Source organism: Phymastichus coffea, unplaced genomic scaffold (assembly GCF_024137745.1).
Source record: "Phymastichus coffea isolate CEN01 unplaced genomic scaffold, Cenicafe_Pcof_1.1 PCOF00112, whole genome shotgun sequence".
In the NCBI taxonomy this organism is placed as follows: Eukaryota; Metazoa; Arthropoda; class Insecta; order Hymenoptera; family Eulophidae; genus Phymastichus; species Phymastichus coffea.
The window spans coordinates 541117-566135 of record NW_026706923.1 but is presented as its reverse complement, the minus strand read 5'-3'; the positions used below and the strand labels follow the sequence as shown (position 1 = coordinate 566135).

General features: G+C 36.4%; 2 protein-coding genes across 6 annotated transcripts; one reads left to right on the top strand and one right to left on the bottom strand.

The window, feature by feature from the left end:
- Positions 1-29: 29 nt before the first annotated feature.
- Positions 30-3581, top strand: LOC131670637 (asparagine--tRNA ligase, cytoplasmic). Of its 2 annotated transcripts, XM_058946378.1 has the most exons (10): positions 30-119; positions 808-944; positions 1261-1299; positions 1380-1790; positions 1868-2025; positions 2085-2228; positions 2311-2459; positions 2535-2663; positions 2727-3240; positions 3322-3581. In XM_058946378.1, the coding sequence occupies exons 3-10, from the start codon at positions 1269-1271 to the stop codon at positions 3451-3453; spliced, it is 1668 nt and encodes a 555-aa protein (XP_058802361.1). In that variant the 5' UTR covers positions 30-119; positions 808-944; positions 1261-1268; the 3' UTR covers positions 3454-3581. The 2 variants fall into 2 exon arrangements, with proteins under 2 accessions (XP_058802361.1, XP_058802362.1); XM_058946379.1 differs by lacking the exon at positions 30-119 and having other exon boundaries at positions 930-966.
- A 24-nt stretch (positions 3582-3605) lies between these two features.
- On the bottom strand, positions 3606-23191 carry LOC131670636 (dmX-like protein 2). 4 transcript variants are annotated; one of them, XM_058946374.1, is made up of 32 exons: positions 22890-23191; positions 22112-22309; positions 21881-22034; positions 21672-21761; positions 21043-21255; positions 20836-20971; positions 20564-20761; positions 20302-20486; positions 20113-20231; positions 19941-20037; positions 19407-19560; positions 18185-18866; positions 17364-18093; positions 16764-17290; positions 13103-16673; positions 12879-13016; positions 12390-12804; positions 11952-12318; positions 11632-11865; positions 11308-11560; positions 11032-11236; positions 10700-10973; positions 10467-10640; positions 10303-10401; positions 8538-8624; positions 7002-7062; positions 6602-6810; positions 6372-6516; positions 6088-6305; positions 5941-6024; positions 5738-5855; positions 3606-5664 (listed from the first exon to the last, which is right to left on the bottom strand). In XM_058946374.1, the coding sequence occupies exons 1-31, from the start codon at positions 22974-22976 to the stop codon at positions 5739-5741; spliced, it is 10221 nt and encodes a 3406-aa protein (XP_058802357.1). In that variant the 5' UTR covers positions 22977-23191; the 3' UTR covers positions 3606-5664; position 5738. The 4 variants fall into 4 exon arrangements, with proteins under 4 accessions (XP_058802357.1, XP_058802358.1, XP_058802359.1 ...); XM_058946375.1 differs by lacking the exon at positions 8538-8624; XM_058946376.1 differs by lacking the exon at positions 21672-21761.
- Positions 23192-25019: the final 1828 nt, after the last annotated feature.

Genomic DNA, 25019 nt, shown 5'->3' with positions numbered 1-25019 from the left:
GTGCAATTCGGCTCCCACGAATTGTCACCTAAAATTAGGAAATAATCATTTTCGAAAAATCAAATAGATTTTCACAATTTAAAACACCATTATTTACTTGACGATCGATGACAAGCCAGGTAAAAATATAATATATATATTATTTCGTCATCTTCAAAAATTCATTAATGACTTTTTAGTAACATTTTCATGAAAAAAATGAATATCATTTATTGAATATTCCTGACTATCAGTTGAAGTATAGAATATCATACATAACATTTTTTTATTTTTTGTTAATCTGTTTTTAATTATTGTGGCATTTAATACATATTAATTTAATTTGTATAAGAGGTCTGAAAATAATTTTCAACATCCATGCCATTTTTAAATAGATCTTATTACTTTTAAAACAAATAATTTTGAGCAAATAATGAGATTGATAAAGAGTGAATTCCAAAACGGAAAATGTATTAAATTTTGTTTAGATTTATCCAGCATAATATAAAACAGTTAAAAAAAATTGAAACTATTAGCGAAGCCTTCATGCAACTTTTTATTTTGTCAAAAGTATTTTTGATACAGGCTCATTTAAAAAAAAAACACGTATTTGCAATTTACATGCATGTATACGTCGATTATTGGTTCAGTATATATCTGACACGAGAGTAACATATGTTTATAAAGAAGAGCAGGGGCTTAGGATTGAATACTTGTGTTTAGCCAATATTAATTACTTAACTATCTCGTTAATAAATGTACATTCCCCTCACTCGACAAACGCATGTTTAATATACTCTCCTCCACATATATACCATTCCTCTTCAGCTCGCAGGAGAACGTGGTCCAGTTCAACGTTTGGCCAACACGGGGCGTTCGAACCAGTCGCTCAGGCCTGGGCCTGGCACATTCTAAAGCATTTCAGTTCAGCACGTTTCTAAGGACAGTTGCATTGTAAAAACTTTGTAAGTTGCATCATTTATTGCAGTGAGTTCATTTTTTACGCTTTCAAATTAAAAAATTTTGTCGAGATTAGTATTTTAGATTTTATTTCTTTTTAATTTTTTAATTTTAATTCATTTTTTTAATCAATGATGATGATAAATACCGTCATACAATTTTTCTATTGAAAATCAATTATTACTTTATTCTTCTAAAGCCGAATACTTACCGTGATGTAACAGAAATATATATTTTATATTAAAAATGCAGATGTATGAAATATATTTTGTTTACTAATATTACTAAATATTTTATTAAAATATAAAAATTTTTTTATAGGATTTAAAATGCCGGAAATGGATGAACAATTAACAATTGGTATGCAATATCTAAGATATATAAATATATTTTTCTTTTACTTTAAGTCCTACTATAAAAAATATATCATTAATTTTCAGGTCCTATTTACACATCCGAAAAGACTGGAAGTGATGAAAATGGAGATGGAAGTGAAGCTAAACCTTTCAAAACTATATTACAAGCAATGAGACATGCAGAAAAAGAGCCATTTCCAGAAATCTATCAAGATTCAAAAGAAGAAGGAAAAAAGTATGAGCTTGCAGCCAAGTCACAATTGAAGAAAGTTCAAAAAATCTGGATCAGAGAACAATATAAGAATGAAGATAAACAGAAAAAGTTGCAAGAGGATGAAGAAAAGAGATTAAAAAATTTGGAAGAAGCTAAATCTATTGTTATTGAACAAGATAAGAGCTTGCCTACTGCTACTCTCTCAAAAATCAACCGAGCTACACACCACATTGATCAGAGAATACAAGTGTTTGGATGGGTACATAGGTTAAGGCGACAAGGTAGAAAAAATTTGCACAATTTATGTCTTAATTATAATAATATAAATTTTAATTAAACTTTAAATTTTATATATCAGGGAAGGCTTTAATGTTTATAACTTTGAGAGATGGAACTGGATTTTTACAATGTATATTGAATGATAAACTCTGTCAAACCTATGATGCCATGGTGCTTAACACAGAAGCTACTATACATTTTTTTGGAACAATAAAGAAAGTTCCTGAAGGAAAAACGGTATCAAAAAAAGTTATTTAATGTTACAATAGGAAATGTTGACATATCATCGTTTACAGGCTCCTGGTGGAATTGAACTTATCGTTGATTACTGGAAACTTATTGGAAATGCTCCTCCTGGTGGAGCTGATGCAATTTTGAATGAAGAAGCTCATCCAGATGTGCAACTGGATAATAGGCACATTATGATTCGTGGAGAAAATGTAAGCTTATTATTTTACTTGTTTATAATCAAATAATCAGCATACTAAACTAAAATACTTATATTTAAAAATAAATTTTTAGACTTCTCGTATTTTGATTATGAGATCAGTGCTGACTCAAGCTTTTAGGGATCATTATAGTGATAGAGGATATGTTGAAGTTACTCCACCCACTCTTGTACAGACACAAGTAGAAGGAGGTTCTACTCTGTTTAAACTCAATTATTTTGGGTAACTTCAAAAATATATGAAAGTTATTTAATTATTAAAGTAATAAATGTGATTTATTCTCTCACTCTATTGTAGTGAAGAAGCCTACTTAACCCAGAGCTCTCAGCTTTACCTTGAAACATGTTTACCTGCAATGGGAGATGTATATTGCATCGCTCAATCTTACAGAGCAGAACAATCAAGAACCAGAAGACATCTGGCTGAGTATGTTCAATTAGCTAATAAGTAAAATTGAAATTCATATTTTTAACACTATTTTATTTTTAGATACGCTCACGTCGAAGCTGAATGTCCTTTCATAACATTTGATGATCTATTGGATAGACTTGAAGATTTAATTTGTGATGTCGTTGAAAGAGTTTTAAAGTCACCCTTAGGCCCTCTTGTCAAAGAGCTAAACCCCAACTTCCAAATGCCAAAGAGGCCATTTAAAAGAATGAACTACTCTGAAGCTATTGAATATTTAAAAGAAAACAATATTACTAAAGAAGACGGAAGCTTTTATGAGTTTGGAGAGGATATTCCTGAAATGCCAGAAAGAAAAATGACAGATAAAATAAATGAGCCTATAATGTTGTGTCGGTTCCCAGCAGAAATAAAATCTTTCTACATGCAACGTTGTTCAGAAGACAGGCGACTTACTGAATCAGTTGACGTACTACTACCAAACGTAGGAGAAATCGTGGGAGGATCAATGCGTATTTGGGATGAAAAAGAGTTGCTAGAGGGATACGAAGGCGCTAAAATCGATCCGACTCCATACTATTGGTACACCGATCAGGTAATTTTTCTTTTTATATATTCTAAAGTAATCGAAACAAAATAATGAAACATACGATTACATAACTTTTTTCTTTTTCAGAGGAAATACGGAACTTGTCCTCACGGTGGATATGGTCTTGGTTTGGAAAGATTCCTTTGCTGGCTGTTGAATAGATATCACATCAGAGAAGTTTGCCTTTACCCTCGTTTCTTGGAACGTTGTCGTCCTTAAATTGAAACTTGAAACACAATATTAGCCCCACTCAACTTCTATTTGAAAGATTCTCTTATTTTGAATGAATATAAATGTGCTACATGAATTTATATAATATTTGAAATAAACAATTATAATTTATATTTAATAAATTATTATTTGTTTAAATGATTGAAATTTTCATATTTACCAATCGTTTGTTGTATTAATATTTTGTACGATTCATAAACAATATTCGGTTAAATCAGAACATGATTGACCATTGACTTCGTATGCATTCAAATTAATAATTCGGATTTATTTTAATTTTCACTTAGCGCCATATTATTATTTCATTTATTCGCTTTTATATAACGTATGGTAATTTCCATAAACAACAAAATGATACATATTCAGTCATTATTAACTATTAAAATGATTGAAGTTAACGAATAGTAGGGGTCGTCTTTGTCGTTTAACAATTGTAAAATTAGATGAGATGTTAAAATACTGATTTACTTCACCTTCAACGTTTACAAGTGAAATTTTATAAAATTATTCTTGACTCTGTTCACAAGGTTAAAAACTGATTTGTTCAGAATCAATATTTTCAAAAGCATCAAAATTTAAATAGTTTAATAGCTTAAAACTTATCTTTACGATATACTGATGAGTAAGATGCAAGACGTTTTGTCGGCATAATTCATACCTCTTTTGCAGTCATTGTCACATTTTTTCCCATGTGATGTACAACAATAATTAAAGTTTGTAACAAACTATTGAAAAGAATTGAATGCCAAAATTATATACAAACTAGGCAGCACACATATTATTTTTTCTCGTATATATTTTCAACAATATTGTATAGTAACAGTTTTCTCATTAAATCACACGTGATATACGAAACAAGGCATTTGTAACTACATATATTACAAGTTATATATTCCATGTGTGTCCACCTGTTGAGAATCGATTTCTAGACTAAATTGTAACAACAAGCGATTTGTCATAATTAAGGCAACAGAGCACTTTTTTGTTTACTCAAACCTCAGCTTACACACATTTATATATATAATATATATACACACACTTGACGATCCACGCGTGTGCATTTTGCAATAAACAAACAAATTTCTTATTATCTCATAAACATTTTCTTTTTCTTTCTTCTTTCCTTGCTTACTAAAACTCAAATTAACATAATTTTTTGCTTTGTACATGAACTATATAAATACATTGCCACAAGTAACAATTGTGTTATATGCCGAGTACAATAATAAATACTGCATTCTCGTTTTTCTATTCAACAGCCAAAACAATCTTTATTGTAGAGGTTAAAAACTTAGATCTGAATATCAGTTATATAGCTTTAAATAAATAAATTACGCTGTGAAGCTGTTTAAAATCACGTTCATAGCAACAGAGTCCATCTAAACTGAAAACAATATGTGCCAATTAAATACAGCATCATAGACTACGGAAATTATCTCTTGACTGTTTAATTTGCATAACCTGTATAATCTGCGAACATTGTGTATTGATCTTATTTTGCGGTGTATATTCAATTCGAACGGGCATTTATAATATATATTGTTTCGTTCAACAAGCCTTCGGTGTACTTTCTTTATAAATACTTTTGTTTGTTTTTTGTTCTCTCAAAACTTTTCTTCTATGGCACTATTATTGTATTGTATTATATATTTTTTTATACACGTTTCCATAATATACACGACAGAAATTTCAAAAAGTCAAAGTATACATTTACAATGGATAATAAGTTTTTTTAGAGTCAACATTCTCGACAAAATATTAACTGTTTCTAGCATTGGAATTCGTCAAGTACACTTGCCAAATGAATTCAATAATATAACATTAGATCGTATACATAATGCCTTCAATACTCAAACATTAACAAAAATCGACCGACATTCAACATCGAGCGACTCTTACAAGAATAATTCGAATCAAGATTGCGATAAAATCGATCAAGTATTTTTAAAAGGACATTAAGATTTTAGGAGAAAAGTGATCATTATCGAAATAGATTATTAAAGAAAATACGTATTTATAGGTGACAACAATTTTTCGCGATAATGTCTGCTTGCGGGATAAATTTTTTAATTGTATTTGTTCTCTCTTCTTAGTTCATCTTGAAATAGTGGGGTCTTTATGTTTAGTCATTATTTGCCCCCAAATTATAGGCAGTCTGTACTACTTAGTACATGTCGATATTTTAATTAGATCAATTACCTGAAAATAAGCAATGTTGGAAGCAAATCAAAGATAAAAAATCGCAGGGAAATTGCATATTGTATTATTGTACCTCAGTAATACGTGTGTACAACACAATCCCGCTCAGGCAGTTGACGAACCTTCATTGAACCATCTGCACCGCACGAAAATAGGCGCCCTGCCGAATCGACATGTAGTTGTGTGACACCCTAAAGTAAACAATCAACAAATTAAACAAACATCTCTCACATAAAGTATATTTCACAGCAAATAATGATCGAAGATGCGCCATACCTGGCCAATATTCTTGAAGAAACTTGATCTAGGATGTTCCCCAGGGAAAGAATACAATAATGTGTGGACGGTTAAACCCCATACCTGAAATCGATCGTTGCCAATGAAAAAAAAAATGAAAATGAATTTTGCTGATATAATACTCACTTTTATATCGCCGTCACCGGCGCCACTGACAAAGAATTCCTCCTGTGGATCCAGAGCAAGGCATTTTATTGCGGAGTCATGTGCCTGGAAGCGATTGCGCTGCTGACGCTGACGCACGTCGAATATGTTGATGTAACCCTTCTTGCCACCGCTGATCAACAGCTGATGCTGTGGTGCCAGTATTAGTGCACTCGCGCCCTGATCGTGACACGTGAAACCTTTCGAGACAGAATGAGCTTTTGTTCGTAAGCGAGCGACAGAGAGATGACGATGCAATGTGATACCTTGAACGAGAGATTTATTTTGAGGTAACAATGTGTCCCAAAGTGCAACGTTGCGCCCTTCGGAGCCATGACCGGCGGTTGCTACCAGGCTGCAAGCTCCCAGGAACACAAAGTCCGACGTGACTTTGCTGTGGCATTGGTAGTTCTGAAGGTGTACGTACAAACAAATCGTGAAACTCGGAGTTAATCGACGGAAATGCATCGATCGGAAAAAATAAAATATGACTTACGAAGAACGGACGAGCGGTGCCGTCTCTGCAAGCCACCTGGAATAGACTGAGATGTCCATCGGAATCGGCCACGCCGAACTTGTTGCCGTGTTGAGAGAAGCGCACACGAGTAACTTTGGCAAATGTACCCGGTGGTCTTGGCGTTGCCACTGCAGTCTGATGACCCCATTCCCATAACGACACAGAGCCATCTTGAGATCCGGTTAAGTCTAAATCAATTTTGTGAAAGTCATTAAATAGCTCATTTCGTGCTCGAGGCATGATCACAGGCTCAAAATTTCTTTTCGAGAAAAACCGCAATAAACGTCAATTATTTACCAATTATCTCACTAATGATTTTGAAATTTCGAGCAAAGATCGTACTACTTTCAAGATCTATAATAACGATACTGAAACTTACACAGTGGCAGTAGCGGGTGTGAAGATACTCGTCTAATGCCATCAATCTTATGCTTGAGGATCTGCCAGTCAGACAAACATGATAATGTAAGTACAGCTCAGTGAAATTCTCTCTTGTGTATAAATGAACCAACATCTATCAATTTGAACTTTTGTAAGTAGAGAAAAGGAAATAACGCACAAAACTGACTTTCACGCACGAATTCTTTTTCTAAATATAAAAAAAAAAATAACGAACGTTCGATCAACTACAGTCAGGAGATATATCAGCATTAATAATCAGCATGCGTCAAAAGGCAGCATGATCGATATTACAAGCTGAGCGGTATATAGCAAATTATTATAGTTATCAACGATTCGCTACTTCGCTTCTTTTTCATTCTGTTTTTTGTATCTCTCTTTGTAGATATCTAAATATCATGGTGAATATATCATTTTGCATGTTGTTTAGAGGAATGAAACTATGTGTTGTTTGAGAAAGCATTCTTCCCCCGCTAAATCTTTGTTCGCCATGTATGTAAAAGTCGTCCTCTGTGCATTTCAGGAACTTATAAAAACGCGCACAACGCACGACATTCAGTGTGACGGGATGTCCATTGTTGCAGTTTCCTGTAGTAAGATTATTGTCTATGCGTTTGCGTGCATGGCAGCAAAAGTTTCCAAAGATCTGGCTTATATAGTAGAAAGCGAAATAAGCAAGATTATAATCGCAATGTGACATGTAACAACTTATACAGCTCAATAAACGTAAATACATGTAAGTAGCTTTTGCTGGCAAGCAGCAATTCTTTAATGTACAGTCAGAACATTGAAATAAAATAATAACAACAACAGTTTGATCGACGCCCTTCAAGAAAATTCACAGCTGCTTACCTTTTACCGTTTCGCTATACATACATTTGCCGCAAGTATAACAAGTATGTAGATATGCAAGATTGAAACGAACATTCAATTTTCGTGAAGAACGTCGGACTTAATGCACAATGCCTATGTACGTGTTTAAAACGTAAAATGTCAGGTACTCTAAGATTCAACTATGCAGTTGCGAACATGCCGAAACTCATCTAACGATACACTTGAACATTAATGTAAAAACACCAAGAATATCCTTGCGACTGTGGGCTTCGATATATCCAGACAAAAAGCAGAGAAAATGAGAAACGAAGCCATTGTCGAAGAGTATCCAAAGTGTATTTTTTTTGTCAAGGAGGAGGTGTGTAACAACGATAAATAAAATGAACAGAAATCATAAAAAGCAAAAACCAAGATTTGGTATAAACAACATAAGAAAAAAAAAGAAACAAATCAAGGATATACAAGGAGAAACAACAGCAAAAACAAGATGAAACGTGTTAAGTTTTGCACTAGGAACAAGGAAAAAACTGAAAGCTATTTTTTAAGGATTAAAGTATATATTGTCAAAGTTTTTAAGGTAGAGAGGAGAGAGAGAGAGAGAGGAAGAGAGAGAGAGAGAGAGAGAGAGAGAGAGAGAGAGAGAGAGAGAGAGAGAATGTTAGATGTTAGATGTTAGTCTCACCGGCTTTAACAAGTGTTTACTCCTATCAGCGACAAACTGACAGAAGCGCAGGTCGTGGGAGCCAGGAAAAGCGGGCATCCCCTTCATCTGTTCGATTCGTTTGAGTTCGAGAGCAAGTGAGCCGCCATTAGAGGTGAGAGATCGCAGATAGACCGAGTTAAACGACGCCAAGCATTAAAAACAAGCAACAGTTTTGTCTCCGTCACCAATGTCCGAGCGAATCTTTTTTTTTTACTTGTTTCGTATTTTTTTTCTTTTAATACTCATGTGTACTCGATACACTGTTTAGCCACACCATTCATGGCTCGTCGACCAAATACTTGCAATTCTTCTTTAATTTTTTAAACAGGTAATACAAAAGGAAGTTGGCGAAGAAAAAATGTATGGATTTGCAAATAATCAAAGAAAGACTGATGTGCTTGCAAGTATTTTCGATGCAGCCATGCCTCTGACAATCGAGGCAACAAAAATGCACACAATTTTCGCCACTCGTTCATCATGCAACATCCAAACGGTCTTTGTTTTTCGACACCTTGCTCTTTTTCTAGCGGTGTCTTCGGTAAGCGGAATCACTTTCTCTGTGCTAATTGTTAATTGCTCGATAAAAGAATATAAAGTCAATCGTCAAAGTTATTTATGTATGTGTTAATTGTGTATAGTTGTGCTGAAATAACGATTTATTAACAAATAAATTATGTGGCTACGTGGTAAAACCAATGGATATGAATGGAAATTTCACTCTTTTGGTAAAAAAATTTAAAAAAATAGTGTACTTCAATTAATACTATAAGTTTACTTGAATAAATATCTGATAAAAGGTTATAACTAAATATCACAAAAATAAAAAGTTGCGAGAAAACAAACGGATAGTACAATGTAATAAAACAAGATTCGTTTATTTATCAATGTAAGTATATTAAAAATATGTAACAAAAGAATACGAAAATGCAAATTAAAAATATATAAAAGAAACTTGCAAAAAATCATAAATTTGTTAAAGTTAGAACAAACAATTGCTAATTAAGTCGCATTTTTTAGTCTCTACAAAAGTTAACTTTTCTTTGGTAAAAATATCTCTAAAAATTTAAGTATTCAATCATTTATATTTTTTGTCCGTATGTCTGATTTGTTCAAAATTAAAGTTATAGATCCTAAATTAAGAAAAAATACTGGTATACCCTTTTGCCGTGTAGCCACAAAATTATCATTTCATCAGTGCATATTATTTATATCATAAAAATACCACAAGGTAATTAATAAATAAAAAACCAATATTCCGATAAAATCAAGTGTGAGTAACGGTTAAAAATTCCCTCATAAGTAAAAAACCAATGTCGAACAAATGAAAATTTACAGTATGATTAATAAAAAGTAAAACAGTATGTATATTATGAAATGATATGTGTATAGATAGATAATCAATGGAAATCTTGAAGCTATATTTACAGAACTTCGTTTAACAAAAAACAGTAGATTCAATCGATTTACCAGACAAAGAAAAACATATATGAGCTGAGACATGAGAAATCTTATGACAAAAGAGAGAAAAAAATGATGAATAAAAAAAAAGTAAGAATAAAAATGAGGAATAAAGTAGTGATTAAAGAAACGATCAAATATACACTGCAAAAATATATCGTCTAGGTGAGATAAATTGAATGGCTTTACACATTAATTAAAGGCTATATATCTTACGATTTATATTTACGACTATCATATACGATTGATATGCGAAATAAATCGGTAATAAAGTAATGTGACTTACCACGCTAGCACCCCGTCCACTTTGACTAGCAATGCCGGATTGCGGTTGTGGACTGTTCTGTTGGGGACTCTGAGCAAGCAGCGGCCTATCTGCAGCCGTCTAAAAATGTAAATTGATATGTTTAAATGCTGACATCTTTTTATCGAAGAAAATAAATAACTCACTTGTATGACTAGAAAACTGGTAGGCTGGGCAGGCTCAGGATCAGCTTGCTTGTTCAGATTGATAATATCAAATTCGCACTCATCTTCCAACCATGATGGTAGTTCAAGCAATAACGATATATCCATCTCTTGCACTTCCCGAGGTGTTGCCAAAGCCATCAAACCCGAATTCACCTGTGAATCGATTAACTTCGGTATTTTGTCACTCTTATAAAGTGATTTCAAATATTTACCTGATTTAGGCAGAAGGCACTAATACTATCTTGTTCTTTGTGAATAATCCTAACTGGCTCAGGTAGGCTAGTGGTACCACTGTCGCTACCTTTATCCTCACCAGTAGCAGAGCCTCGCGTAGTATTATCGGCTCCTCCGTGACTTGGTTCTAAGATAGATGAGAGTGAACGACGCTTGCCGAATACTGCACGTATAAAAATTTCTTGAATAGACTCTTGTCTAACTAAATAACACCACAGACGATTAACTGGTGCTGCGGTGGCCAATCGAGTGCTGAATAAAAAATAATATTAGTAAGGGTTTCATGCACGTCTTCTATTATGAGACTCACTTGAATGGTGTATTGCCTTTTTCCAGTAATGAACGGTACTTGTGTATTGCAGGTTTTCCAGGAGTTGGAACAGGATCCGGGGCGCATCCTGGGATATAATTAGCAGGTGGTGGACCTTTGGTGTCCAACTCCTCGCGGAGGCTCTCTTGCCATTGCACAACTACACCTAGTGTACCGTGTATCAACGGGCTACTGACTGGCAATTCTGAAAGTTTGTTCAAATATTAACATTCTGTAAAATTGGTTCATTGATACGGAAAAAGAATTGGATAATACCTTGCATTTCGATCCCAGCTACATTTAAGAAATCTTGCAACTGCTGCTGCAGAATCTTCACTATTGCTAATCGCATTATACACCAACTGTAAGAATTAGGATCCATGTGCTCAATATTATCCTTTGGTTTACTCTTTGGCTTTGCGTTTGTATCAAATATATCGTCTTCTTCTTCGGAGACATCTAAATCGGAGACTGCTGAGTCTGAAGAATCATAATCTATTTCTTCCGACAACTCTCCCTCGATTCGAGGCTGTAAAACAAAAAGTTTATTTTTAATTTCAATCTTTTGAAAGAATATTTATTATACGTTATCACAGTTACCTTCATAAGAAAATAAGAAATCATACTCATTTGTGGAGATACAAACTGTTCTCTATAAGTAGGCTTATCTTCTTTCATATTTGGTTGCTGTCCTGTAAACTGTCCTAACAATTTCATATTCAACTTAACGCGTTGTCTAGTTAAAGAAGTCATTGTATTCCAAACTCCTCCAGCAGTAGAACTTGGGAGTTCACTAGTTAAACTATCTTGTCGTTCAAGGCTCATGGAACCGGTCTAATTAAAATATATAAATGAATATTAGATCTCGTACATCGAGTAAGTACTTATAGTAATGAATGTTTATTAAATATGCCACGCACCTGACCACTAGTACTAGCAACTCTTAACAGTTTTTTTACACCTCCTCCAAAGAGGCACGACCACGTATTATTGTCAAAGTGATGGCCAACAAGTCTGTATAAGATGTGGCTATCACAACTTGAAAGTGCATATACAAATAAACTCATAAAAGTGGCGACGAAAGCTTCGCACAAAAGTATATTGAGTTTTGGAGCATCTTCGTCTTTTTCGCGAGCCAATAGAGCTCGTAAACTTGTGACACCTGGCCACTTGCTAGGCGAAGTTGTAATGCAGACAGTATCATCCGTCGAATATCGACGATGACATCTACTCGAGGCAACTAAATGGCCACCCGAAAAAGCTTCGTATTCAGCTACAGTTGGGAAGCTACAATTTTGAAATAATCACAATTAGTACAGCTTTGTTATAGAACACGCTTAGGGTTAAAAAAGTCATACCTTTCTGATTGATGATGCTTATTCACAAATGTATCTGAATCACAAAGTGATTGATAGATACAAGCGCTCAGCGCGACAGCTAAATCGCGAAGAATGAATACTTCACAATAGTGGGTGTTTTTATGAGGCATTGGCGGATTGCGTAATTCAACCATAGTTTGAAGCATATCGTGTTCCAATGATTGCAAATGACGAACTGGATCAGCGACAACGGTTTTATTACACGCGACACTTGCACTCAATAATGGTAACGTTGTAGGGAAGGGAAGTGGACTAAGCAGCTGTTGCTGCGTCTTTTCTTGCTGTAATTCTTGTAACAATAGTATCAGTTCCATTCTAACTGATGCTAAACCACCTCCAGATGCTCCGTGCAATGAACAGTACGATAATAATGTTCGTAGTAAAGTTTCGTTTGCTGTAAATTACAAATTATTTGTTCAACTTTATCAAATTTTTAACATTACCAACAAATTGAAAACGTTAATATACCTTTCAACCACTTTTTTCGTTTAGCCGCTCTTTGAACCTTAGCTTCAAAGTCGAATTTTTCAGCAACTAAAATCTCGTGAAGAGTTGGTTGCTCTCCTGGTCGGTGTGTTGGCGGTTCGTCGATCATACTACTTTCGTCTAAACAGAGCAATATGTCAAATATTAGTAATGACTGTAAAACTAAAATATACTTGTAAAATTAAATATTTTAAATTGTTTCTTACATTCGGTAGTGTGAGCTACGTCTCCATCAGCACTAACGCTGTAATTGCACAATTGTCTCAAAGCGTCAACTTCTCTCTCCAGCCAAACGTACAGTTGATAGCGCAACTGCCCACCGTCGACTTCAAAACCAGTAGCCAGAGTCGACAGTTCCTCCATTAAAATCTTCAAGCAGGCCACAAACTTTAGCTGTTGCGCCATAATATCTAACTGACCGGACGCTTTCGTTGCTTCGTCAATAGCATCATCCTTATTTACATCAACACTCTCTTTCTTTTGGTCCAATTTCATGCTCATAGGTGGACTCTCATCATCATTATCTACTGGATCGTCATCCCAGTTCAATACTAATTCATCCGACTCCTTCTTGACAGGTTGAGACCAATCTAACGCGGAGGCTGTATCTATCGTTTCAGGTTTCGGAGTATCCCACGTGCTTATACCAGTATCTATCGCTTCAGGTTTCGGAGTATCCCACGTGATTGTACCAGTATTGATCTCAAAGTTCTGACTCTTTCCTTTGCTAGGGCTGTTCAAAAGACTCGGTGAATCCTCAGAATTCGTTTCCATTACCTTGCTAGGCAGTTTAGATAATACTTCGAGAGCGAGTGCTGGGCAACCAGCTTTGAAATGTGCATGCGCGGTTGTGAAATAGAGTTGTCGTTCTAATGGAGTTATAGTATCTTCTAACGTCAATTGCTTATCTTGCTGAGTTTTGGTCTCGGTACCGTAACTGAATCCAGAAATAACGACCGAGTGACCCTTCTTTTTGTCCTGAGCCGTGGATGCGATGTATTGTCTAATAAGTAGTGGATGAGTGCGTAGATAAACGTAAAAATTGAAAACATTGGGATTGGCTGTAGAACCTTCAGGCTTGTCAGACTCGTCGTTGTACTGTGGATGCATGGAGCCAACGTTAGTCAACAATAGAGTATTTAGCGAGCCAGAATGATCCTTGAGAATCCAAAGAGCCATACTACGCAAAAACGGATCGGGATGTGCTCTGTAGGTATCCTGATTATTTCCATCCTTATCGCATCCTAAAATCTCCTCGTACATTAACCTCTTAAGATTCAGCGAGGTCATGTCGTCCTCATACAACCTCGCGATAGTCATCGCCAATTGAATGTCATTAAGTTTGTTCAAGCAGACTTCTATAGCATCCCTGAGTGCACCAGCGAGCAAGAAGAACGCAGCAGCATGCTCGAATCGTTGTTTACCCAGCAGTGCAAATGCATTCTTAAGGGCAGCTTTTCTCCACCGATCCTCGCTGAAATTATTAGCGAAAAACGCGGTCATTCGGTCGTCTCTTTTGTTCCTGAATAGACCCCACACGAGATTCTTCTTCCTCATAGCGAGATAGTAAATCGCTGCGTCGAGTGGATCTTGATTTTGTTGAAATGCTGCTTTGGCAATCTTCTCGATACATCTTTTCAGCACAGCCATATTGGTAATCCACCAGCCAACAGCTAACTCCTTCAACACTGACCATTTTGGCTGACCTTTAGCATACGATGGTATGAGACTCAGCAGTTCCTCTTCAGACTCAGAATGAAAAGCCCAAACGACGTTATTTGTAGACACGCCTTGTTTCTGAAACTGAGCTCGTTGGGCCAGCGGCAGACACTTGATGAGATAGTTATAATGTTTCATCGCCAGCAAGAATCTCAAACCGCAATCGTCTAACGAATCCATGGAAACAGCTTCACCCTCGGGTATACCTGTCAGATTTTCTTTGGCGATAGCACTCTTCTGTGCGTCTATCGCAAAACGTTCAGCAAAGTCTACGTTACAAGTGGAGACCGTGTCGGCCAAGGCAAGCAAGTGCATTTGATCGAGACTCGATAAACCCGGTAAATGAGTGTGTGTCAAAAGTCGTGAGAGAATTCTGCCGTGTCTGGGACCAAAATATGAGATTCCTTGGCGTTCAGGCACCGATGGCCGACGATCCTTCTGGCCTACTCTTTCGTAATCCTCGTCAAGCATATCATCAAGCGAGTCGCCTTCGTCGACATTACCATCGAACAATTTGTTATAGTCTTGCTTATCTTCGTTCTGTTGACTGGTATTTGTTTCCTTATCAGCAATCAACAACGTCCACAATGGTAAAGGCGAGATCGATGTTATCTCCGCGTAATCCAGTGTCAGCTCTTCGGGTATCTGTGTGGTTGACCCTCTTGGTTCTAACGGTGATGTAGTTCCCATATAGCTTACCGACATAGTCCGCGACCTCGACCAACCGGCTTTCGATTTAACTATATTCTCGTCATCAGCTCTGACGGGGCAAGAGCTGCTTATACAGCGAACCAGATGTGCTAAGATAGCCTTCACCCAGCGAATCTTTCCAGAGTTAAGGAGTTCCATCAATTGTTTAGGATGATATTGAGGAAGGACCGGACAAGCGATCCTTGATGCTTCAAACAGCCCGTAATCAGGCATGTAATCCATACTGACATTTTCGTTCTGTATTCCTCGTTTCTTTTTTGCGTCCAACATCGTAAGGTTGATACTGCTTACGCGCGATAAATGAGGCATCGACGAGACGTTAGCTATTCTTCTTTGCGACGTTTCATTGGCTAAAGTACGCAAATCCTCATCCCTTAAGTTTCGACTTACTTGAAACTCGTCTGATTCTTGGTGTTGCAAACCCGAATGAAAGCAATCGGTATTGGGGCTAGGCTTCCATTGCGAATATACGTGCATTTCCGAATCCATACCAACTACGAGAATTCCATCTCTCACCCAGGAGATTTGCATAGGTAGAGGTGGCAAACCGTCGGCAGTTGTAAGTTCGATCTTCCTAAGCTTCATCCAACGAATCTCGTCGACGAATTGTGGCTGTGCCAATGACGAAGTTTTCCGGAGAATCGGCCTGTTGCTGCTCTGCGATTCTTTCATTGCTTTCATGTTAGCTTGTGCAAGATCCGAGCAGACTGGAGTAAAAAGCATGATTTTCGAACCGACCGCTACAGTGAGAATGTGCGAACCGTCTTCCTTGGACACCCAATCGAGCTGAACTAAATGTTTTTGAGTTAATGGGCATGTGTTTCCATTCTCAATGATTGATTTTCTTAGTGATTGAAGTGTACTGAAAGATGGTACCGCGAGAAGTCCAGCCTTTGTACTGTCGCCTCCGTTCTCTCCATTTCTTGGTGATCGCACGTCCTCATGGCTCAGTGTCTGGAGAACTTGAGTAAGTCGTTGTTTCTTTTGTAGGAATCTGCTGTCGTATAGATAACTCAAGTCCAAATGCTGATCGACTTGTATCCTTGGTAAGTGGATATTTTTTAAGTGAATGGTATCCTCAAGAATCCATTCGCTACCACCTGTACTTTCACACTCGTAGATCGCAACACAAAGGTTGACGTAGCGCGAATCTGGATCAGCTTTGGTCGGGCGGGTAAAAGACTTGCCGTATTTATAGGCACACGCAATACGCCCGCTATAAGCTGCACTAATGTTCAATGGTTGACCTGTTATATCGATTGTTGATTCTTTGTCCTTTCGAATCATATCCCACTCGCACCATTCGTAATTGAGAAGAGCACCAGGCTCGTCGCTGATTTTGTTGATCTGTTTGAAAATAAAAAGTCATTGAATTAAGCATTTTGTTGAACAGATTAAGCGTTACTTTCGAAATAATATGAAATTATTTCAACATACCTTACATTTCCAAAACCTCACAGTACTATCACTGCAAGCTGTAACAATGATGTAAGGCGCAAAGCATGCAGGATAAATAGACGAGCTGCTTAGATGACCAGCAGCTGGAGCAGCGTGAACTAATTCAACGCCATCAGGAATCGGTAACTCTTGAGTGCAGACTTTCGTCGTTGTAATGAGCACATGGCTGTTATGGTGTCGTCTGTGCATAAATTCTTGGTATTCAGCTTGACTGTTTTTACGACTGCGATTTCCCGTTTGACTAGGTCGACGCGATCTGCGCCCACCTTCACCATAACGTGCTGGTGTACCTTCCTCATCTTCATCCTGAACTAGTTGCGAGTCTGGCACATACATCATCGAGCCTGTCAAACCCATTGATTCTGGTTGAGAAGCAATAACCAGACGCCACATATGTACTGTTGTGCCTTTTGCTGTTCGCTCGAGTACCACAATGTAGAAAGGCTCTTCAAAGATTGACGATTGTTGCAAATCGACCATTGCGTCTAGTGTAGATTCCATTAATCCTTTAAAAATGAGAATACAATTCAATTTTTACGTTGAGTAACAAAAATGATCTAGAATCATAGAAATACTTACCTAAATCGTTGTACGAAGTATCGATGCCCGGGAGCTTCTCATCGTTTCTCTCGCCGGTAATCAGTTGCTCCTGGAACACATGCAAAAATTGCGTGTTCTGCCAGTCGTGGGTAGCGTCGGAAATAGCATCCAATTGAATTATGCAACCAGGTCTAGCTGTGGATTGTTGAGATACGAGTTTGATTCTATCGTGAATGGAATGCCTTACACCGTCGTCCGACGATACATCCGTGGATAAACTAGCCATCGAATCCATCATTTTACTCCTTCTCTCGCTTATAGACACTTCGGCCAACAAAGTTCTTGCATCGATAACAGCTTGGTAAACTCGTAGGCACTCGCCGTCGCTAGCTACGAAACACGCACTCGGTGAGTTTGATAGATTACCCAGTGTCGTACTAGGTAAGAGGGTCGGTATCCAAGCAACATTGCTGAAAGCCGAAATCTCCGGAGAATTTATTCGAGCCAGTTCCGATACTCCGCCGCTCTTTGAGAGTGGACCAACAGCGTCAACACGCCAAAGGATCAATTCGCTACAGAAACCCAACGGTGATATGTGTATAGGTTCGGGTTTGTTCTCGTCATGCTCGTCGCTTGATCTCTCCGCAGGGAAGTCCAGAATGTTATGATGCGACGTGGTCAGCAGTAGAGGAAGCACAGGGTGGCAGGTTATATCATTAACGCGGAAGCGGTGACCAGAGGCACGAATTGCGTGACCTATACTTAGGACCTGTATTGAAAAAATAAAATTTAGTTTTATTTTTAAACTATCAATGACTGAACATCAGACTGAATGTTAGATAGACATGAACTAAATTTACCTGAGAGAATTTTGTTTTATCGGCAAAAGTCAGCTGCCAAAGATTGAGAGTGCCGTTATTATGCTTTGATACCATCGAGACCATGGGACTTGGATGAGTAAGCATATCGTTAACATTGTTCTCATGAGCTTGCTTTTGTGCCTCAGTTTGTACTTGTCCATTTTGCGTAGTCAAGCCAGTAGTAGTCGTCGTATGTTGCAATTGGTCAGCTCCATTCTGGACGTTTTTCATCAACTCAGCACCAGCCCTCGAAGTTAATGTTGACTGATCTTCATCTTGCTCGATCAGACTCGGTAACGGTGTGGTAGCTTCGGTTGTTTCTATGGGTTTGCTGACTGTGGAAGACTTGGCGACTTCACGTATGTTGAGCAATGGACCACCGGTATTGTGACTGTACATTGAAACGTTGTGGCTCATTGTTGAAGCGTCACCCAAAGGGAAGGCATTGGGAATGCGAGTAGAAAATGATATCTGTGCTTGACGGAACGAACCAGGATGATACTCGTCTAACCATTCGATGTGCCATATTAGAAAACTACCATCAATCGGATGAATTGAAAATAGTAAATCGGGATTATGATGCCAGTCACGTAGAAGTGTTTCGATTTTTGTATCTAAGGAATCTGGTGCTTGGCTCGTCGTCGCTGCATCCGTTGCTATAGAGTTTATTGACGTCGTATTGCTGTAAAAGTTTGATCATTGTAATAATTTTTGCACGTGGTAAAACTATTTGAAGTAAATGATTAAGATTTCGAAGAAAAAATCTTTTAATGCTTTTTCTAAGTTCAAAATTACTAAATTCTATCAATTTTTTAAATAAACACTTTACCCGGGAACTTTTCTTAACGAAACAACTATAATCAACTAATCTGAACAGTTAAAAAACCTTTTATTTACGCGACTGATATAATACGCTGTAGGTTTTTCATTTATATAAAAACCCATTGAACATCATTTCTCCGATTGATAAAACGTTTTTCAAAAATTAAAATGATGCTGCTGTATTAGAATCCGTTCAATAAGCATTTTTGTGCTTTAAGTAGAACATTTATATAAATATATCCATCTATGAATAATCGAATATTTGACGTGTACTATTTTTAGTCACATTAAAAAAAATGAGAATTATGTTATAAAAGAACTATTATACTTGATAATCGATTAGAAACGAAAGAAATAGAAAGAAAAATAAATTCAAATCGCTTAGATGACACAAATTTACCTAAGTGTTTGATGCGACTGAGCACTGTGAGGGAGACTATGATGTGAAGATGCGGTGTGAGCCGTGTGATGCTCGTCGCTACTGTGGTCTTCCTGACTGGTTGTGCGACCGCCGATGTTGGTCTTTTGCGTAGATATATGTCGAGCTCCTTTCTCTACAGGCCGCACCATACCATAACACGATAAGATGCTGTCTGATAAGTCATGTTTCAACCCAACATGCAACATGCAACATGCACCATGCGATGAAAGCATCTTCGCACATGTATTTAATTTACGTTGCTTTTGCCTATTTTTGTAATGGCTTTTTTGACGATTAGAGTGTTATGAAACCGTATATGATAAAAACAGTGTAAAGATGCGATTTATAAAGCAAATATAAATCAAGTGAACCATATAATCTTTAGCATTTGAAAATGACGTACATATTTATGTGCTGATTGAAAATGATAACAACTAAAGTTTGAAAACGCTTTCTACAATAAACGCTGATGGCTAAAAAGAAATTTTGCAAACATGACTTAAAGAGACCTACTTGGCGTGTGTTCATCTTCTGAATCGTGATCAATGTGATCACCTTCTAGATGATGACCAATACCTTCCTCTTTCTCGACTACTTTTCTAGTGAGCTCCTATAAATAAAGTAGGTAATAAATTTAAGATGACAAAAAAATGCAAATAAAAGCGACTAATTATGAATAATTTACCTGCAAGATATGTTCAGCTTGCATTGTAAATTGCATTTCCTTATTGTTTAACCAATGCAAAATAAAATTAGGTTCTCTTTCTGGATCGTCTGTGATCAGACTAGGAACTAATGGAATATCTGTAACATAAAAAAAATTAAATTCAACACTTGAATTAAATTGTGATTTTAAAACCATAGAAAAGCTTACCAGTTTCTGCATTAATACTGGCTGCTAAATGAAAATGCATTCCAGGGTAATGCCCAGAACTCTGATAATAATTGTTATGAAAATCGTGTACAGAATAAGTCGATGGTAACGTTGGTAATGTAGGCGCAGTGTGACCTGCTTGATGTTGCTGTTGCTTCGCATGTCGACGTATATGGAAACACGTTCTGTAAAGAAAAAAATTATTGATATACGATGATTCAACTTGTCCAAATACTTATGTACGACAAATAGTCAAATTTACTTCATATGTTTCAGACGTTGCATGAAACGATGTTTATGCATACTATGATGACGATGTTTCCCATGATGACCGTGCCTATCTGTTCCTTCAAACTGACTCATATTTGCTAAACCCTCAATTTCTGGTGGGATAGTTTCTGTCCAAACACGACAGATATTGTCTCGGCACGATGTTACTAACATATTAGATACTGATCCTCTGTAAATGTGAAATAACCAATGAAGTATGATTCATTACTTATTATGATTCCTAAAAAAACACAATTTCCTTACTTGGGCATATATTTACTAGTTTTTCGCCACGATATATGAGTAACAGCACGAGGGTGAGCAACATACACAAAACTAAAACTGTCACTTGATATTTGCTGACTAAAGTTTGAAGGATCAAGACTTTTAGATGGAAACACTGTTGAATATAATGAGTCTCATTGGTAACACCAAATATAAAGATAAAGTTTTCTTTGTAAAAGAACTCACATTGCTTATTCTCAAACCAAATTTTTACTAATCTATCGTTCATTCCAGTGGTTGCAAACAGTGTGCCATCAGGACTGAAGCTCATAAGATGTACAGGTGTGGCAGTGCGACATTTCCATACACAATTCCATGCTCCAGGTTCATTAGCCAAGTTTATATCTGTAGGCTGTGGACTTTCGGCTTCTCCTCCAATAGAGAATGTAACTGCTCCAGCTATAAAATTGAATTATACTTACTCTCTAATCTCATTCACAGTTGAATCCATGATTAACAGCAATGCATACGATTCTTTGTATGAGTTACCAGAATGTAACACTTATAACCCTTAGTAGAGCTAATTAAATCATATTAAACCAACTTAATAAAATAGAAGCATATATACAGCCTTAGAAGCTCAATAAAAACATATAATTTTAAATCAGGACATGCTTAGATTTAATAAAGCGCACATGTATTTGTATCTCCACATTCTCCTGGAATTTATGATTAAATAAACACCATTTTATGGATGTATGATATCATAAATGATAACGCAAGACTATAACTTAAATTAAACCAAACATGCATCCATCAACAAATTTTAAAAGAAAAAAAAAATAATGTTCATTCTTTATAACGAATGAACTCACGATCTTGTGTAGTGTTTCCTGGTACTGTTACATTTTGTTCAGCTGTTGTGTGTGCGGTTTCCTCTGATTGCACTACTTTTGGCTTTGCAACTATACATAATACCATAATATAAAATACTAAAAAGATGCTAACTAACTATCAAATTCTATCAAGATATCATGGTAAAGTTTAATAATCTACTCTACTCTAGTAAAAAATTTAAACTCACTCTGTTCTTCCTGAAATGGCTGGATATTTTGATGCCACAACTGTAAAAGCTCTCCTCCAGTCAGGAGACGAGTACCTTCTAAATTCCATGATAATGATGTGATGTTTGATTCTGTCTGTAAACTACCAGTTTGTACCCAGCGATATTCTAATTGCTAAGTATAAAATTACTACCATTTTAATAAAAGTTTTCTTAAAGTGTAATAAATTATTGGCAATATGGAATACAAACATGAGAGCATGTGTTATGTATAAGTGGGGTTGGCTCAAAAATGCAGACTTGGTTCTCGTAAGCAGCAGCAATTTTGCCAGTGTCAGTACTACAGTCCAAGCAACTGATCCTTATGTAATTGTGTACAGCTCCAGGAATAATTTGTACTCGCTCAAAATTGCTGGCAAGGATGACTATATTACATCCAGCTGCGTAAGCCTGCAAAAACATTATAACCCACATGTAGTCAATTTGTTTTATTCATACAACAATGTAGTCCAAGTTGAATAAGTCTCTTGTGTAAGAGATAGTCATTCATTGGCGTGTTCACCTTGGCGATTAATCTTCCACAGTGGTTTCCAAAGAAAATACTAAGAGCTCTCAACTCTGACAGTTTGCAAGAAAGAGAGTGAGAGAGAGAGCGAGAGAGATAGATAGATAGAGAAAGAGCGAGAGAACGAGAGAGAGCGAGAGAGAGAGAGAGAGAGCGAGAGAGAGAGCGAGAGAGCGAGAGAGAGAGAGAGAGCGAGAGAGAGAGAGAGAGAGAGAGAGAGAGAGAGAGAGAGAGAGAGAGAGAGAGAGAGAGAGAGAGAGAGAGAGAGAGAGCGAAAAGAAAAAAACGTCCTTTTAATCAGCTGACTCTCCCAAGAGCCTCCGCCTCCTTCCTCGCGTTCGATATCGACCGAATTAAAAGCTCCTTTTTTCCCTCGTACACCCCCATATATTAACAATTTGTTGAAAACCGTAAGAAGACTTGGACAAAAAGAATAACAATAAATGCTAATTACTAAATACTCACAGTAAAGGATATCCCCTCGACGGATCCGACGGCATAACAGCGATCGCCCGCGTTGCAAGCTCCGCTGAGTATCTGATGGCAATTCATGGTAATAATCCAGAGCTGCTGTTACTACTACGGCAGCTACGATGTCGACGTCGACAACGACGTTGATGCAACGAGGTTTGGTTCTGCTATAGCATCGTCGTGATGCTTATTGTCCACCAGTGCTTCGTTGTTATTGTATATAGTGCCGACAATGACAAGCGAACTCACCAATCGACGATATTCACTGTGAGCTTGACGTGACACTCTGCCTGCTCCTCGCCTAGCAGTAGAACGGTAGCCATTTTTCATAGGATTCGATGTGAGTGCACATGCGCGCGTGCGCACTGCTAACACTATCTATTAGCGCGGTTTTATAAATTTGTTGAGCGAGGATAAATTATTGATTATAATTTCTTCTAATTTTTGATAAAAGGAATTATGGTAGATGATAAGGATTTTATATACTTATGATTAAAAATAATTCGTTTCTTTTGGTATTGTATTGAATCAATATAGTTTATGTATGCTATTATGTTTTTAAAAATATACAATTTATTTTATAAGTATTTTAAGGGCAATTGGTGAAAAAAAGCGTTTAACATGCATACTTAATTTATTCAAATCGATCAAATATAGTCACTGTTTTAACTTTGGCAAACTAGCTTACAATACATTCTTTTAGGATTTTCATTGTGTTGTTAACGGGGAAGTATATTTTTCAACTGTAATATAATTACACTTGTTTTCTTATTTTGCTATTTTTAGATTGATAAATATTGTCAAATAATATAATAAAAAAGCATGAATGACAAGCTCGAAAAAAAAAAGTGAAAATTTAAAAATAATTTACTAATTTATTTTGATTGCGCTACTGCTTCATTTTGATAACAAATAATTTATCAATTTAAAAGTTGTCTATACGGTTACTTCGACATGAGTTCACATAGCTTACAAATTTTAATTTTTATATTGTCTGCTTCATCTCTGTAGTTTAATATACCGGACAATTTAATGAGGCTGCACAGCGTGAAATATAATTTAACTTTTGGCGATTGATCATTAGAAACATTCAATTTTATAGCAGTAACAACAATTTTAAAAACAATACATATAGTGAGTGACTGTGAAAAGCTTGTTTCACGATGAACGGCTATTATGAGCGTAAATAATTAGAAACAGCAGGTTTTAAAAGCCACGCCTTCAGCTATTCTGCTTCCTCGGTTGCCTCATTTCGGCTATCTTTTGAATGAAAGCGCTGCAGACCAACGCTAATTTTAACAATTCTACGCTCCGTTGAGCTCCGAATCCGAGATGGATGAAGCAGCGATGAAGCCTGGCAAATTGATGAAGCTTGAGCGCTTTTAACTTTTTAATTATGCGATGGACCATATTACAGCTATAGATCATGCTTGATTAATATATTATGCTGTACATATTTTAGGTAGGATACTTTACGGAGTCTTCTTATAGTTAGATAAAACGCTCAAGGAGATTAATTATATTATACGTTTTACTTATCAGAGTATTGTTGGGGTGAGTTTTGGAGATTTGTCAAGCTGTTTGATTGATATATAAATACACTATATAAAAAGCTTTGCTCATTTTGAGTAATTTTTATGAAGAAAGTAAAGCTTTTCATTGTTTAACCTGAGGTAGAATCTGATCGTTTGACTGGTGTTTACGTGCTGAGCTTTTACCGGTGAAAATACAAATACAATTTTAGCTAAAGCAGTATAAAGAAATAATTTTTTTATTCACTCCAGTATCGAGTATAAAATTAAAATAATTTGGAATGCGAGAACGGTGCAATATTTCACAGAAGTATCTCTCAACTACTAAATATTCATGATAAGCTCTATTTGCGGTACACGTTAAGCAATCTGTACACGTTAAAACAACTGCATATTGGAGTAGTAAAGTTTTATGGAGTACGTGGCAGAATCGAAATTTTGCTACTTAATACTGCTCACATGTTGGAAGGATCCATATTTCGCGGGGATTACTCAAATCGATTTATTGAATTATTCTACGATTTTATTTATCATTGCCAATAACTGACCAGTGTGATCTTAATGTTGAATGAGTGAAACTGAAAAATTCAAT